Source organism: Cololabis saira, chromosome 1, assembly GCF_033807715.1.
Source record: "Cololabis saira isolate AMF1-May2022 chromosome 1, fColSai1.1, whole genome shotgun sequence".
NCBI lineage: Eukaryota > Metazoa > Chordata > Actinopteri > Beloniformes > Belonidae > Cololabis > Cololabis saira.
The window spans coordinates 48,041,779-48,060,375 of NC_084587.1; the positions used below are offsets into that span (position 1 = coordinate 48,041,779).

Sequence of the window (18,597 nt, forward strand, 5' to 3'; positions counted from 1 at the left end):
CAGGAGCCACTAGGGCGGCGGTAAAGAGCCGCATGCGGCTCTAGAGCCGCGGGTTGCCGACCCCTGAGCTAGAGGTAGCGGTAGCTCAAACCTGACCTCACACAACTCTAATTACTCCCCCTTAAACCTGCAGGACAAACCACCCCGACAAGTAAAAGATACAAGGCCTTACACATCAATATTTAGAAACTAGGAACAATAAGTCAAAAACCCATCTACCCATCAAAAGTATAACGCATGATTACACAAATTACAAACTAAACTAAACTACAACTCCTTCCCTCCCCTTAAGTCCACTCGGTCCTTGGCTGCAGTTATGCGTGCACCCGTGAACCCCCCCGCCCCCCGCACGTACTGCATATAGTATGCAGTACATACTGCATACTAGTATGGCTGTCAGAATAACAAAAATACACAATAAAGCGCCAAAATTCATATGGGTGGTTGTCTCTGATTAATTTCTCAGAAAGTACAGTACCATTTGGTTTTTATTTGTTGTTTTCCATTTTTTAAATCCATATAATTTTTCATTCATTCATTCATTCATTTTTCAACTCTCCTGTAAATTAAGACTGTAGTGATGATGCCGGACTCTGTAAAAGATTTGTTCCAGGAAAGATTGTTTGACCCCTGGTGTGACATAGCCGTTTGTAACCCCCACACACTGGAAACCCAGGCGCCGGTAGAGCCGGTGTGCAGCTGGTGTGTATGCCGTGGTCCCCAGGACAACCGAGGAGTATCCTTGAGAGGCAGCAAACTCCAGGACCTTCTGTCCCAGCGCAGCTCCAACTCCATACCGCCTGAAGCTGCGGTCCACACTCATTCGGTGCAGCTCCACAGAGCTCCCCAACCGGCCAGATGCTGCTACGACACCCACCACTTTACCCTGCAGCACTGCCACCCACAGACAGGAACCTGAAGGTGGAGAGAACACAATACAACACAAAGTAAAACATAGAATAAAATACAGCGAAAGATTAGTTGACCTTTTGTTAGTAATCCACCATCAGATGGTACAATGATCACGTTTTTGTCAAGAACACACATATTCCCCTATTCCCCCTATTTGACTATTTGAGTTGCAAACTTACAAAAAAAAAACATTGTTCCCTAAAACAAAGCAAATAAAGACTCCCTGTGTGACCTGCACATCTGTGAGGTGGTAGCAGCTACCCACAAGGATGTTTAGTGCTACCATCTCATTTGTGAAGAGAAGAATAAGCTTTATATATATAATAAGTTTGGATGATATAGAAAATGCAAATGTATCAGGGATTTCCACTACATATTTCTATGTTTATGATGACTGGCTGACTTTCATGTGGACACCAAAGGCACTTTATAGTTATATTGAGGAATGTGGTGACGTGTGGGGGTGGCGGCCATAAGTGTGAGAGGTCAATCAACGCTGCTTGCAGCTCTAATTAATTATTAATAATAATTATTATTATTACATAGAAGTGAAATAGCTTCTGCCAAAGGCACTGATACCACCTGCTGCATTACAAACCCTGGCTTTTTGACGTATTAAACTCTGTGGTACACTGGATTTTGTCTTTGGTCTGGAATACAGAGTGCCCATTTCTTCTAAGAAAATATATATTTTTGGTCCGGTTAAGATTCCTCCAAACTCTGAATAAGGTTAAGTCAAGGCTTCTTATCTGTAACAACATACCGTCTCGACTAAGTTAAACTATATTAAGAAAAACCAACAGCACTGCCCCAGAGGGTATACTATATCTGTAACACTCAACGCATGGGTAAACTTCACAAGAAAGGAGAAAGATGTGGTTCAATGTAATCAAAAAGTTGTGAAAGCATGTGATAGTTCTTATAATACAAATACATCAACTGAACAACATTAACCAGTGTCTAGGCTCCAGTGATTTAGAAAATATGCTGAGGTAATATCATCCTAAAAACACTGTAAAAGAAGACAGGATGAACCTGATCAAAATCAAGGAAACACACAAAAAGTTGTTGCCTTTTCAAGGTGGAGTAAAACTAACACGGCAAATAAAACGTGCAATCCAAAAACAAATGAATTATTACTAGGCCACCTCTGCATGAATCAACAGATTTAAAACAAAACGTGCAATGAATTAGAAATCTCACTAAAACACACATCAACTAAAATCACTGGATAAAAACCTACCACTTAAAAACACAATAAAAACTAGAGTAAAACAAACAAGAAATTTAAGTGAGTTGGTGGATTCAACGCAGCAGCGGCGGCAACTACGATTTGGCTGTATGACACCCAACCAATGCTATAATGCAACAGCCATGAGGGAGGGGGGGGCGGAATCGCGTTTATTAGCTTCCACAACTATTTGTGCCGTAGCCATGGGAAGTGGGGGGGCTGCAGCGCACTCTGCTGGATTAGTGTGTCATAGCATTGCCGCCAGTTGAACAAAAAAAACTTACTAAGAAAGAAGGTTAATATTTTTCAAAGGTTCTAGACCAGGGGCAAACCTGGTCCTAGAGAGCCGCAGTCCTGCATGTTTTAGATGTTTCTCTGCTTCATCACACCCTGATACAAAGGACTGCCATTGACAATGTTGGGCCACTTTCCTATGTGAACATGGGAAGCCTTAATTTGAACTTTAAGGCCCAGCTCTGAGGCCTAACTCTGGGAACCTCAAAGGAACCTCCATAATGACTCAAAGCCCGAGCAAGATTTGCATTTACGGCCCTTCAGGGATAAGGAATAGCCCTCTCATTGGGCATGGATCCTAAACTGCAGGGGGGGCCGCAGTCGCAGCCTGGGCCCAGCTATAAAGAGCAGACTCTCCCCTTTTTCTTGCTCTCTCTTTTTTTTTCTTTTTCCTCCTCTTTTGCTCCCAGGGTCTCTTCTACCTCGGACGTGTCCATGGTCCCATGAAGTTCTCTGTGAGCTATGAAGAAGGCCACAACTCCTATTTTAGCATCAAGAGCTACTAGCTATGGGCCGGCCTCCTCCATGATCGTGACTGTCTGCAGCGCTGCAACGAGTGACCCACGAACGTTCCGAGGCCCAGATGAGCCGAACAAGGGACCCTTGCATGCTTCGACGTGAACGCCTTCGGACCGACCTGGAGCTGTAGGAGGCCCAGCTGCTGTCCCAATGCTGCATCCCCTCATCCACTCTGAGATGAGGAGAGCAGGAGAGAGAGAGAGACGCTCTTTATCAGGATCACCTGCGGAGCGTAACCATCCAGCTGTTCACCCAGGAGCACTGACCAGCCAGACCAAAGTTTCTGCCCAGAGAAACTATGCAGAGAAACATAGTTAACACATTTAACAAGTTTAGTTGTGTTGTGAGCCGGACCGCTGATCCCGTCACAACTGTGTTTATTAGTTTAAGTGTGTTTGTTTATTTTATTGTTTATCTACTGTTGCATCCACGTTGCTAGATCTTGATGACATGCTCTTTCACAACAGAAAACACAGCCCTTCCTCATTTCCCACTTGAACGACCAGAGCGCACATGTGAAGTTAGTTTCATTGTGTGGGAAACATCAGAAGAACTTGGTTTTCCGGTAGTGAGAAGTTATTCTAGTGTCTTGGGCTTTACTTTTCTCCTCTCATCCTCTCCTACTAACCCCCCACACACGCACACTCTTATCTTGGCCATAAAGCCGTGACTTTGTCAGCCATCTTTTCTTTTGCCTCACCATGTGTATGAACAGCCATCGTGACACACACACACACACACACACACACACACACACACACACACACACACACACACACACACACACACACACACACACACACACACACACACACACACACACACACACACACACACACACACACACACACACACACACATATACAGTATATAATCTGAAGTTTGTGTTAATGTTTAGTTAGTTGTTGTTTATGTGTAGTTTAGGCATTGGATTTTATCCTAAGTGTTGTTTTATTATCTTTTAACACTTGTGTAAATAAATTCGGATTAATTTGAATGAGAGAAGATGTTTGTGTTTATTTTATACAGATTTGTCACAGCTGCTAGTTGCAAAGGTCTGTGCTCGGACTCCTTCCTTCACTGTTACTCTGTGGAATAACAGTTATCTTGAGACTGATTTAGCTGTTTAGTTATCATTTTCCTGATAAGTCAGGTGGTGCCCCATTTTGATTGATTCATTTTGATAACTCAATTTGATAAGTGATCTACTTTATTAATAACTCTTTAATAACTGAACCAGCACCCCCTTTGTGGCACAACAACAGACATTAACAGACTGTCATTAACAGAACATCAGTCCAGGGACAGCGGATGCAAAATAGCCTTTTGGCTAATTCCGGCACATTTTGCATTGGTTTAAATGTGTTATTAATGTGCATTGTCCCTGTAATTTAAACCTTTAAATACATAAATAAACAGAAGCTGATGATGGCCATTAATTAGAATCTGGTGTGGTGAGGCAAGGAGACTTCTAAAACATCTCTAGGACCAGGGTTGCCTACCTCTGTTCTAGACCAAGCAAACGTTTTAATGTTATGGATTTTGTTCGTTGTTTGTTCTGTAAAATTCGAAAATGAATGTGTATGAAGCAGAATTTTCAAGTGCCCACCATTATTTCAATGTATAATGTACCTGTCTACAATATCTGGTTTACATTAGCCTAAATAAATTGTGTGGTTTAAATTGTGTGTTTAAACATTATTGACATAAATATTGTCTTTTATTTACTTGGAAACCTCTCTTCAGCCCCCTGACCCAAATCATCTTCTCCCGGTCCTAGTTTGTGCTGTTAATTAGGTAATATGTTGCTTGTGCGCCAGAAGGGACTGGGATGTTGTAGTAGCCCCACAGCGACCCCTAGAGGCAGAGCAGACCCAACCCACCAGTAATCAGGGGTGTCAAACTCATTTTCACCGAGGGCCACATCAGCATAATGGCTGTCCTCAAAGGGCCAGATGTAATTTACAAATGTAACTAAATGTAATCGAATGTAATGTAAAATAAATGTAACTACTCCTTAATGTTAAATAACTCATTATTAATTATAACTTATTCAAGTGAAACTTACAGTTGCATAGAAAACATATGTTTGCTTGTTGTTGCTCTAACATACATCTTTTTAAATTGTGTCAGCTTATGAAAACCCACATAACTCCATAAACGAAGGATCAAACTGTCCAAGAGAATAAAGAAAAAAATAACAAAACTGAGCTGCAAAGAACATGTATGACATGTAACATTTTACAAAAAAAAGGCTGCACACAGCCTTGCATCCAACTGATGGTTTGATAACAACAATTTGTCTGCATACACACATAAGACCTGCAAACATTAAATAATTACAACAGCAGCTACACATAAATAATATGTAATCAACTAAAAATACCAAAATAAAGGTTGACTCAGTTCACAACTACAGTATATTGGTCAAGTTATTTGGTTAGTCTTTGATGAGATGCTGCCTGTCATTGAACACACCAAGTGGATTCTCTCTCTATATATTAATATTGATCATGTTCTGAAAATGATAAAAACAAAAAAACAAAATGCAAGCAAAATCATTAAATTGCACACAGTTTAACTGTTCTTCTTCTTTGTTGAATTACATTTTATTATATTTTAATTACGTTTTTTTTTTTAAATGCACATTTCTATGCATTTTAGACGTTTTGGGGCTGTCCCTTTTTTCGGCTGAAATCGCAACGTCCCTTATTTCTATTTCTGAAAGGTGGCACCCCTACTCTTCCCACTCCCGTCGATGTTTTTGCTGACCTTTCCTCTATTTAGGAGGAGGTGGGGTGTCTGGAGACATCTCTGCAGACATCTGCACTTGACTTGTTTTTGAAAGGCGCGGTGCAGTGAGCGGCAGTGAGCGGTAACTAGGCAACGGAGCGCAAAGGGGCGGGCCGTCTGCAGCACAGACAGAGGGCACAGACAGAGAGCGCACCGACATATTTTGCTGTCTTTAATATATCCTGTCCTTTATTTTGTCCATTATTGTTAGTTCGTTGTTCATGTGTGTGTGCGTGTGTGACAGACGTGCATGGGACAATTGTGAAATACGGAATCAACTGCGTGGTTCAATTGGTTCAATACGGAACGCAATTTTCAATTCCCAATTACGTAACAATGCTGTATTTCAGGGGACGGGGGGCAAGCCTATGCTATGCGGGCCACATAAAATGTCATGGCGGGCCACATCTGGCCTTTAGTTTGACACATGTGAGTTACATCCTCCCTTTTCTCTCTTTTGTCCATGTTGCAGCATCCTTTGCCGGACACCGGAACCTGCAGGTGGACGTGGGTGGCTTGTAGCTTGCATTACAGAGCACAAGTCTTTCCCCGACCCTGCACCCCAACCTGGGACTTGCTGATTGGGCCGGAGCTTCGGGAGCTGCGTGCTGGCCTGCGGTCCCCACCCCTGGTCATCCCGTTGCTGGCCCCCCCTTCTCCTCCCTTTTCTCTCTTTTGTCCTGCAGGTGGCCGTGGGTGGCTTGTAGCTTGCATTACGGAGCACAAGTCTTTTCCTGACCCTGCACCCCAACCTGGGACTTGCTGATTGGGCCGGAGCTTCGGGAGCTGTGTGCTGGCCTGCGGTCCCCACCCCCGGTCATCCCGTTGCTGCTTCCACCTGCCTGCTGTGCTGTTGCCGTCCCTGACCCACCAGTCTGGCCCTCGGCAGGAGGGTCCCCCCTTATGAGCCTGGTCCTGCTCAAGGTTTCTTCCCTCCTAAAGGGGAGTTTTTCCTTGCCACTGTTTGGCTTAAGGTTTTTCTCCCACTAGGGGAGTTTTTACCTGCCATTGTTTATGTAATAACTGCTCGGGGGTCATGTTCTGGGTATGGGTCTCTGTAAAGCGTCTAGAGACAACTCTGTTGTATTAGACGCTATATAAATAAAATTGAATTGAATTGAATTGAATAAAGTTTAAAGTAGACATTTTATATCTTGTAAATGCAATACTTGTTGAAAGTTTCCCACAGTAACCCCTTGTCCATGTGTTATATCAATGGCGGTTCTGGAAAATCGTCACATATGAGGGTTCAGAAATCAGGGGTTTCGTTTTTAGGGTTTATGGGGAGCATTTCAAAGAATTTTACGCATTTGTCGACAAAACAGAGATCCTCTCTCTATCGGCCATTTTGATTCTAAGATGGCTGCAAGTGGTGGTGCAGGTGGAGCCGTTTGCCCTCGGCCTAAACCTGAAGTTTTTAAAAGTCAATGCGGGAGCAAGATCATTGTAGTTGATGAATTTTTGCACTTCATCTCTGACAAATTGAAGACTGTTGACCAGGAAGAAATTGTTTTGCTGGCTAAAACAAATTTCTCCTCGGATTGGATTGTGAAATCCAAGGGCTTTCTGTTTGACATTTGCCCGACGACCAAGATGCGTAATATCAACCACACTGGTCGGGAAAAGGACTCCAATAACATAAAGGCATGTCTGAGCCTTTTCAACGAGTTTGGGGAAAACATGCCTATGTTTACCTCACAATTCCTGCACCTGCTTCCACCTGTCGGATTTGGCTGTCTGGACGCCTCGGCCCTGCTCAGTAGAATAGAGCAACTGGGAAATGAAGTATCGGGTCTAAGGAAGACGATTCACGCTCAGCTGGACGTGAATAAGAACCTGGTGGAAGCTACATCTGCTGTGAATCTCCGAGTGACAGCGATGGAGGAGCGCCGCACCATGGATTCGGGCTCAGGGGCTGCTGCTGGTGGAGTTACGGATCCCCCTGGTGCTTCTCGGAAAAGTGAGGTACAGAGTCGGATCGGCTCCGCTCGACCGACGGCGGCATTACCTCCCCCCGTTGCAGAGGCTTCAATGAGCTCCCAGCCCCGCTCTCCCGTTCCGTGGTCTTTGGTCGTCGCTAAAGGCAGTAAAAAGCCTACACCAGCGAAGCGACTTCCTCGACGCGCCCCAGTGTTAACTGGGGGAAAACGGGAGCAGAAGAGTAAAGCTGTGGAGATTGTGGGTACTGGTACTGCGTGCCCAAACATTTCTGTGATCACAACCAAGAGGGTGAGTGTATTTGTCACCAAACTCTCCCCTAATGTAGTTGCTGAAAATCTACGTGACTATGTGGCTGGGAAAATGGACAATATTACAGTGACGTGTAGAAAGATAGACGTGCCTGGCAGCCGTTTTGGCTCGTTTCATGTCACTGCTGACTGTAATGAAGTAGCGGACATGTACAGTCCTGCAATCTGGCCCCCCGGGGTTTCTGTGCGACGCTACTTTGAGCCCCGTGGGCCCAGGACCATGAATAGCAGTGCTCCTGTTGAGAGGGATGAGGTGCTGCGCACAGAAAAGGAAGCCCTGGCTTCGGACATTCACTAAAAATGCAACATGCGGGTCGCCTCTTACAATTGTCGTGGGTTGTGCCTTGGTAGTAGTGTGGGTGACAGAGCTCGGAGATTAGAAGTGGATACCCTGTTACAAAACTGTGAAATTGTATGCTTACAGGAGACTTTCCTCTCAAAGCAAGTGTTGGGAGGTCTGAACTCTATTCATGATGATTTTCACGGAGCTGGGGAATCAACAACGGATCTTTCTCAATGTATGGTTAAAGGGAGAATCTCAGGGGGTGTGGCCATCCTGTGGCACAAACGTCTTGACCCTGTAATCAGTGTTTTGCGTCTGGATGTAGACTGGTGTATTGCTGTGCATCTAAAGCTGAATAGTAGAGAGTTTATTATTCTGAACATTTATACTCCCTATGATGCAAGTCACAATGATGACGAGTATGTGGATAGACTTGCTTTTATCAGTTCTTTTATATATGACAACAGCTGCACTTGTATATATGTTTTAGGGGATCTGAATGCAGATATATCTGATAAAAAAGCTCCTTTTGCTAAACATCTGCTGAACTTCTGTGAAGATAATAATCTTGTCCTGTCCAGCCAAGAGCTTCTGCCTTCAGACAGTTTTACCTATTATAGTGAAGCTCACCATTCAGTGAGCTGGCTTGATCATGTGATTTGTACTTCAGATGCTCATGCAACGCTTGTTTCCATGAAAATATTGCATGATGTTACTACAACTGACCATTTTCCTATTGAGATGACTCTAGACATTGGCAGGCTCCCAGAGATAACCAATGAGAGCCATGGTGAATATGAGGCCAGGGTATACTGGTCAAAATTATCTGATGAGGATGTTTTTAATTACGGTGGGAGATCAGGGCTCCTTTTAAGTCAGGTTCAGTTACCCATGGAAGCCATTTTATGTGCTAATGTTAATTGTAGTAATACCTCACACTGTAATGACTTGAGTTCTATGTATGATAATATTGTATGTGCTTTATCTCAGGCTAGTAAGCCGCTTATCACTAACCATAGAAAGACAAGGAATAAGCCAGGTTGGAACGCATATGTTGCAGATCACCATGCTGAAGCTAAGGCAGCACATAGAGCCTGGCTTATTGCAGGGAAACCTAGACAGGGCCCTGACTTAGAGTTTAAAAAACTAACTAATGCCAGGTATAAACACGCTGTGCGCTTCATCAGCAAGCATGAGCAATCTATCAGAGCTGACACTATGGCAGGGTCACTGCTAGGCCAAAATAATGCAGGTTTTTGGAGGGAAGTTAAAACTGCTAATAGTAACAAAGCTACACTTCCATGCAACATCGAAGGTGTTTCCGGTACTGCTAATATAACTGAACTATGGAGGAAGCACTATGCTGACCTGTTTAACTGTGTTAAAAGTGAGCCATACTATCTTAATGAGCTACATGAAGAAGGGGTGCACTTCAGTCCTATTGAAAGTGTTCAAGCTATAAGACAGTTAGCTGATAATAAGGCAGGTGGCTTGGACAATATCACAGCTGAGCATCTCAAGTTAGCTAGCCCCAGATTAGCAGCATTGCTTTCCATCTGCTTTACCGGTCTAATGACCCACGGTATACTGCCTGATTCCATGCTGACAGTGATGTTGGTGCCTGTCATCAAGGACAAGGCTGGTAAGGTAGGGAGTATGGACAACTATAGACCTATTGCCCTAGCTAGCATACTGTCAAAGGTGCTAGAAAGAATGTTATTAGATAGGCTAAGTGATTTTATATACACCACTGACAATCAGTTTGGGTTTAAGGCTAAGCACAGCACAGACATCTGTATATATGCCTTAAAAGAGGTGGTGGAAACATACAGAAGGCGAGGCTCCTCTATGCTGATAGGGTTTATTGATGCTTCTAAAGCATTTGACAGAGTCAACCACTACAAGCTATTTGCCAAACTCAAACAGAGGGGTGTCCCTGGTTGTATTGTTCGCATTCTGGCTTACTGGTACGCCAAACAGAGCATACAGGTCAAATGGGGAAATACACTATCCTCCCCCTTTAGTGTGGGTAATGGCGTTCGACAGGGAGGGCTTCTCTCCCCTGCCCTGTTTAATGTGTATATGGATGACCTCTCGCTACAGCTGGGAGAATGTAGAACCGGCTGCATGATAGGTTTTAACTTGATCAACCATTTTATGTATGCTGATGATCTGGCCATTGTTTCTCCCAGTAGTGCAGGGTTCCAACAACTGCTTAATATTTGCTCTGATTATGGGGTTGAATTTGATGTAAAATACAATGCCAAGAAGAGCGTTGTGTTGATATGCAGGACTAAGGAGGACAAGCAACTAAACTTTCCCCTCTTTTATTTGTCAGGTCAAATTATTTCTGTATGTAACTCTACTAAATACTTGGGCCACATCATTAATGATGAGCTGGTAGATGATGCTGACATGTGCAGGCAACGGCGGATGCTGTATGCTCAAGCCAACATGCTTGTCAGGAGGTTTCACTACTGCTCTTCTGAGGTTAAGGTCAATCTGTTTAGAGCATACTGCACCCCTGTATATACAGCCCCCTTATGGGTGAAATACACTAAAGGGAGTATGCGAAAGCTCCAGGTGGCCTACAATGATGCACTCAGGATCCTGATGAAAGTTCCTAGGGGTGGCAGCGCTAGTGAGCTTTTTAAGGACCTGCGCTTACCCTCCTTTCAAGCCTTGCTGAGAATGCACATGTATAAGTTCAAGGGTCGCTTACATGCATCACAGAATGGTATTTTAATAGCACTGACCAACCCTCGCTACAGCTCGGTTCGCTACCAATCGCACATGTGGAAACATTGGTACGCATGCCTTTTATAGTTTTTATTGCTTTTATTTATTTTAATTGTGTTTTTATTTGTTAGCTTGATGTGTATTTATATTATCATGTATGTTTTGTGTTTGTTGTATTGTATGTTTTCCTTTACCCTCTTTCCCTGCTGACTACGGTCGATAATAATAAAGATGAATATCTTTGCTCCTCAAAGACTCAGACTGTCATAGATGCTTTTGGTTAAAATCATCATTTAAAAGCACCTCTTCAAATAACATATTTTTGTTCTTTCACCTCCTTCCTGGCATTAAGTTGCCTCCATGTCGAGGTTTATTTTATATAATCATTTATTTATTTATTCATTCATTTGCAAGCCTGTATAATATGTCAAATTCATCCATCCATTTTTTATACCCATTTTATACCCATTTTTCTCCTGTGCATGGGGGGTCTGCTGGAGCCTATCCCAGCTCATTACAGGTGAGAGCCAGGGGACAACAACTATTGAGCTACTTTTGTAATTTAAAGAGTATGTAACAGTTTGGTGCTTCCGCCAGCCTATAAATCTACAGTATGTACAAACCAGAACCAGTGCTCTGCTGGTGCAGGACTCTGGCTGTCACTGAATTCAGAGGGCTGTATGTTGTTTTTGATGGGGTGTGGTGCTAGAGATACAGTATACAGTCCATACCTGGTGATCTCATGTAATATCCTTCAATGTCTCCCATGTCTGTGCTCATGGCTTGCTTCAGGTAACTGTGGATCATACATCTGCTGTAGAAGTAGCGCATACACACCATGGCTGGGAGGAGTCCTATCACCCACCAACTCATGGTGATGGTGAAACATATGGCTACCAGACAAAAGACATTGCAGTCATTGTAACGTTAATGTTAAGAAAAGAAAATACATTTTCACTCACAGGGGTAAAAAAAGGTCATCTGGTGCAACCATGATTCATATTAAAATAAATTAATTTGCTTAACATCTTGACATCTTTTTTTTTTACAAGTTTTCAGTATTATACAAAAATTGTTTTTTTTTTAATGGTCGCGCCACATATTTCATAAAATGGACATAATCAGTGAAACTTTGTTTGTATATTATGATGGAAATATAAATACAAATGTGTTGCAATCTTACACACTACAAGACACTCGGGAAATCATGCCAGATAGGGCAGAAGATTGATTTAAATACATTTAGAGTGATTTCAAAAAAGTTTTCAAAACAAGAGTCCTGGTCGGACGGTCGTACCACAAGACATTTTGACGCTTAAAAAAAATAATCTTTTTTTTCTTTTTGTCTTTTTTTTTTTAATTCAAGTGAGTCCATATGTGGGACAGGTCGGTCATATATATGGTATTTTTTTTATTAATTTAAACCTTTTTTGAATTGAAAAAAAATCTGTTTTTCAGAAAATATAGGCGTCACGTCATTGACCCGTGTATGTGGGTCAAGGAGGAGACAGACAAGCATAAATATGTACAGTATATGAAATGTTTTTGTTTTGTTTTAACTGTTGTAATACATTTTTGCCAGTTTTTTGCATTTGTTATTTTCAAATGTATAGTGGACATGCTGCTACAACAAAATGTATAGAGCTGTGCCTGTGACTGTCTGCCCTTTTTTTCAAAAGTTGGCATAAAATTAATAAAAAATTGTTAACAAAAAAAAAAGAAAAGAAATTTGAACCAAGTATAATAAAATGTTGAACCAAGTATAATAAAAAACTGTCTGTTTTTTATGTTTTTAAGCATCTGTCACTGAAAGATAAACTGTCCTTGGCTGTCAGTTTGGTGGACAAACACATACGGCTCAACAAAGTTTCCTGAGGCAAAGAAGCAGTCAAGCAAGGATGGTTTGTGGAGGCGTCTCACCTGTGGCAGCGGCGTACAGTAGCAGACTCTCAGGGTGATGTTTCAAACCTCGGAAAGCGGTGTCTACTACCATCTCCAGAACACCTTCAGAAAAAATCCGTTGCACTTCTGATGCATCTGCAGGCTCAAATTCCCGTACCTGCACGATCTCTGCAGTTTGAGCTTTTACCCCACCGCTTTTCTTGCCAACAATTTTCTGCACTTGGTGCCCCATATCAGACTTGAGAAACACAGGATGCAGCTTGGAGAGGACGTCAACTGTTGTCACAACATTCTTGTGGGTTTTTAAAAGATCTCTGTGTGGCAGGGGCGTGGCGCTGTGAGGACGGAGCCTCTAGTAAAGTTGTAGTAGTTTATCAATGAGTCTCGCTGCAGATAACAACCCTAAAGACCACTCTACACCCTCCTTATCCAACGGCTTCAGAGTATGTAAAAAACGGACACTAAAAGAGAGGGGGGTAAGGCATACCAGTGTGATGAGCCAACACATATGCAGCATTGATACAGCAAATGTCCCAGCAGGCCACAGTTACAGTTTTGGAAGAATCCTACTTGGTTAATAGTCTGAGTCATGAGTCAGCTTACCGGCAACACGCTGCAGCACGTTTAGATAGAAAGCTGCTTCATGTTTGGTAATGACACACCTGACACACTGTCTGTTAATATTCCTATTTTTGAACTTTAACATAGATCGATGAACTTTGTCGGCTCAATGACAAGTAAAGATATATATCTACATGGTATGTAGCTTTACTTGTAAAACAAGACAAGACATGGGTAGACAGGTTCCTCAGAGTGCCGTCATGGGTATTTTATCAGCTGAGAAAAAGGATGACACCAGGAAAGAGAAGGGGGGAATCTTCACATTGCAGGAAAACACCTCAGCACAGAGAAAAGCAACATACATTTACTCCAACATTCAGTTTGAGGTATCATTAAAGCCTCACAGCTTTGCAGGAAAATGATCATCATCTAAAGCAGGTGTCGGCAACCCAAAATGTTGTAAGAGCCATATTGCACCAAAAACACAAAAAACAAATATGTCTGGAGCCGCAAAAAATGAAAAGTCTTGTATAAGCCTTAGAATGAAGGCAAATGGCGAAATGTTGAGAAAAAAGTAGAAATGTTGAGAAAAAAGCCGAAATGTCAAGAAAAAAGTCAAAATTTCGGGAAAAAATTCGAAATGTCGGGGAAATAGTCAAAATGTAGAGGAAATAGTCAAAATGTAGAGAAAAAAGTGGAAATGTCGAGATTAATGTTGAAGTACAATCTCGAAAAAAGTGGAAATGTTGAGAAAAAAGTGGAAATGTCGAGATTAATGTTGAAGTACAATTTTGAGAAAAAAGTCAAAATATCGAAATTAAAAAGGAAAGGAAAAAATAAAAGGAAAAAAGGGAAAAAAGAGAAAGTAAAGGGAAAAAAAAGAAAAAAAAGGAAAAAATAAGGTCAAACATTTTTGAAAAAGCTCCAGGGTTAGGGTTAGAGCCACTAGGGCGGCGCTAAAGAGCCGCATGCGGCTCTAGAGCCGCGTGTTGCCGACCCCTGATCTAAAGTATGTGAAGCTGTTCCTGCACCTGTCTTGTTGTTTTTTCTTTATATTGCATACTTGTCATTTTCTTCCGTAGACACCAGGAAAGCCCTGCTACGTCACCAGGAAGGAAGGCACTGAGACACCAGGCCGGGCCGGCTTTTGAAGGGAGAGGGCACCCTGATGAAGAAGGGTCGCAAGACGTGGGAAGGCGAGATCTTCCTCCTCTTCAACAATGTTCTGGTGCCAGCAGCATCATCTCGAACAAGCAGTGATACAAAAGCCACAAGGTCATCCCTTTAGGTGAGGCAGAGCTGTGTCTTGCCGTATGCAGACGAGACAAATCAGTAGGACCACACGAGCCCCTAAATGTCAGCTTCATCTGAGGAGGAAGATGACTCGTCTGCAGGGATGTTGTTAGGCCCAGCTCCCGTAAACATTTTGGGGGTGCTTACAAATAGTAAACAACCATAGTTTTGTCTTTTTACTCATCTCAGGGTAAAATCCGAGTGAGAGAATCACTCGGATGGTAAATTCTTGGAGGGTGAGTCTCTGTATTTCTGTATTTCCCACACTCCTGCTGACACTAACCGCTCTGTCGACACGTAATTGACAAGTCCATTCTGTGTTTTTTTAAGATACAGCCCGTGTAAATAAAAGTCCATGCCACAGTTTTTCTTTCACTAAGTGGATGCTGTAACACCGCGGTCAACAGAAACCTTATGGCTTAATCATTTTCAAGAGGAAGTGACTGCTTCATCGCCGTTGGAATCAACCCCACTTAACAAATAGGGGAATTTCCTGTAATTAATGAAGCAGGAACTTCTCATATTGACAAATCTGTGACTATATTCTGTAAAAAAAAAAAAAAAAAATAGAATAAAATAAGACCCTAATTAATTGGCTTCTTATCTGATAATGAATAGAAATGATTAAACCGGACCCCCCTGTTGACCTCTAGACTCAGACTCAGTGAAGGCCAGACGGGGAGACTTCTGTTGCTGAGGTGGGTCATTTCACTGTTACTCACGATGTTTGTCACTTCATGGTTCTGGTGTGTTTCCCCTTCCCCGTCAAGGGGTTTGTTGACAAAGCCAGGGCAACATAAGAATCGGTTTAAATAATGATTAAATAAGTAATACATTGGAAATCCATGCCAGTCAAGGTGTACAGTACATGTTGTTGTTGAAGAAAAGGTAAGATTAAAAGGGATTAAATAAAGGAAAAGCAAAGTCGTCACAGAAATAACTGTCACATCCCCTCCAGCTCCTTACCTGCCTCACTCACCTGCCAGCTCCGCCCCCTCGTGCCACTACGGTTTTTCCCACCTCCACTCCCTGCCCGTCACTGCCAGATTGTTCTTCGCGTTATGCAATTTTTTCCAGTTTGCCTGTCTCCATCCTGGGAATCACCCCAGCCTTCTGTCCCCGACCATGGTTGGAAGCTCCGCAGCTCCGCGGGGAGGGGGGAGGGGGGAGGGACCGCCCCGGGACCGGGACGACAACTCATTTGGCCACTTTCTAACATCTTCAACCCACTCATTAATAGAACACGGATCTGGAAGTCGGACACCATTTGTCAGAGTCAACTTGTTAAGGTAAGATTCGTGATCTTTAGTTGATAATCCCCTTGCATAGCTTGACACGCTGTTTATCTCCGCCGTACTTCCGTTGCCAAAATGCGCGCGCATACGTTTTACGTCATCATTGTTTACAAACACAAAAAGGGTCTATTCACTGCACTCATTTAGGACATGAATGGGAAAACATTCAAATTCAATTCATTTTTCCAATTCAAAAATATTTAATACTTTATAATTTGTATAACTTTTTAAAATATTTTGTTTATTAAAACGTCATGAATTCCTCTTAAAACTACAAAGATAAAGATTGTTCTGTTCCAACTTTTTTCAGATGTATTGCTGGCATCAAATGAGCCGATATTTTCCATTTCGTGGAAAAATTTCTCACTTTCAAAAACATCTGTTGTTCATGGGAAGGGAGTAGGATTTTATGAAATGTTCTGTTTTATTTACATGTTACACAGCATCCCAACGCTCTCGACAGTGGGCTTGTGAATGGGCATGATTTTGTAAAGGGACATTTGAAAACCGACTAAAGCTCAATAAGGTAAAAGACAAGCTTTTATTCGCTCTTTTAGTCAAAACCAAAATGAAATGAAAATGATCACAAATTTAATAATAGAATATTAATAATAGCAACAAGATTTGAATGACGCCAATAAAGAGCCAACAAAAACCAAGTGTTGCTAAATTGCTTTGAAGCTTAACACTGAGCCACAAAAGATAAAGAGCATTCACGAGAACTACAGAGGAATGCGACTATTGTGTTTCAGTCATTTAATCATCATTCTTATCAAACTAAAATAGACTGAGAGCAGAAGGCAAGGAGCTGGAAGGAGGCGGGACAACTGCTGGGGAGTGACTCACTTCAGGTCCGAGGGCTTTCCAGGGTTTGCTGAGATTAAAAAGAATAACTGAACATAAGACCAGACCAAACATGCCAAAAGTGACATGATAATAGAATCGGTTCTATATTTAACTGGGATGACGTATTGTAGACGTGATGCATGAAATGATACAAATATCTGTGTGGAGGAGGACAGGCGTAACATAAGGGAAAAGCCGTGAAACCATTGGTAACAGCAGCTTTCAAGGATCATTGCATGAAAGTAGCTCAGTGTCATGGGAGAGAAGTTTGAGGGTTTTTTGTGTCTTTTTTTTTACAAATAAGTATGCAAATAAAGGCCTTATTTATCTTATTGTGTTGCAATCTGGGGCAACACATATCCAACAAATATGAATCCTTTATTTTTATTACAGAAAAGAGCACTTAGAGTTATTTTCAATACACATTACAGAGAACACACCAACAGATTATTTTTTGAATCAAGATTACTGAAACTTGAGGATTTGGTTAAATTACAGACACTCACAATCATGTACACAGCTAAATGTAAATTATTACCAGAAAACTTACAATACATGTTTACTTTCAGTTTAAATAACAAAGATAGTCGCAGAAAATTTAATTTTAAACATTTATTTGCCCGAACAACCTTAAAGCAGATGAGCACTTCAATTGTTGGAATTAAGTTATGGAATTCATTAAATTATGATTTAAAGTGCTGTATAAACATATTTCAGTTTAAATATAAATTTAAAGAGAAAAAAATAGCAAAGTATGTATGAAATAGTCTAAATATATAATATATGCGTATGGAGGCAGACAATTTATTTTCTTGTTTTTCTTTTCTTGTGATATTAATCAAGTAATTGTGCAGACCATCTGTTATTATTGTTCAGTTTTCTTTTGAGGGAGGGGCAGGTAGAATAAGATTTTCTTCTTCCTGCTCCTTTCTGGTTATGGAATATGTTTTTGATTGTGTTGTCATTTTACTTGCTTGCTTTTTTTCTTTGCATATTTCCATGACCAGAATAAATAAAAATGAAATGAAATGAAATGAAATAAGTAACAACTCTGATGTTAGAGGGAAAATGTTAACACGCTGCTCTTAAACTTTTTCCCACAGCTAAAAAAGGGCAAGGAACAAGAATCCATTAATGAGGAGAACAATAATCGAGCTCAATCACACAGAACTGCAAATACACCCACACTCTCTCCATCTCTTCTTCTGTGTTTTATGTGGGGTGTTGGATATGATAAACACCTGCTGCCTCCAGCTTGCAAACACTCACTTTTCCCATATGTGTTCTCGTTCCTCTGTTAGGGTTGTTTATTTGACCTCTGTGCTGTTGGTGACAGTGGGATGTATTTTACTCACCACTTGTCACTTCATTCATCACATCACACTTTCAGCTGTTTCATTTTTTTATTGGTTGGAATTGCTTCACTAACTATCCCGGGTTTGTTTGTGGGAGCGTTAAACACTATGTCAAAGTATCAGCTCAATAAAAAGCAAACACACTATTTAGTTACAGGTTGGATATTGTATTGATTATACTTACTTACTTTGTTTCCTTCCTCTGACTCAGCCTTGAGCTACAGCATTTCCTGTCTTTTATAACATCAGTGATGTCATTGGTTGAATTATTGGATGAAATTAAGCAGAGGGATTTTCTTTTTCAGTTGTTATTTATAGTTAGATT

The 18,597-nt window shown here is 41.6% G+C and overlaps 1 protein-coding gene across 1 annotated transcript; it reads right to left on the reverse strand.

Annotated features, from left to right (window-relative positions):
* Positions 1-344: 344 nt before the first annotated feature.
* Positions 345-13,188, reverse strand: LOC133453631 (N-acetylaspartate synthetase-like). The gene is made up of 3 exons (XM_061733109.1): positions 12,941-13,188; positions 11,752-11,913; positions 345-915 (listed from the first exon to the last, which is right to left on the reverse strand). Exons 1-3 carry the CDS (start codon positions 13,152-13,154, stop codon positions 551-553), a joined length of 741 nt encoding a protein of 246 aa, XP_061589093.1. The 5' UTR covers positions 13,155-13,188; the 3' UTR covers positions 345-550.
* Between the last annotated feature and the right edge of the window lie 5,409 nt (positions 13,189-18,597).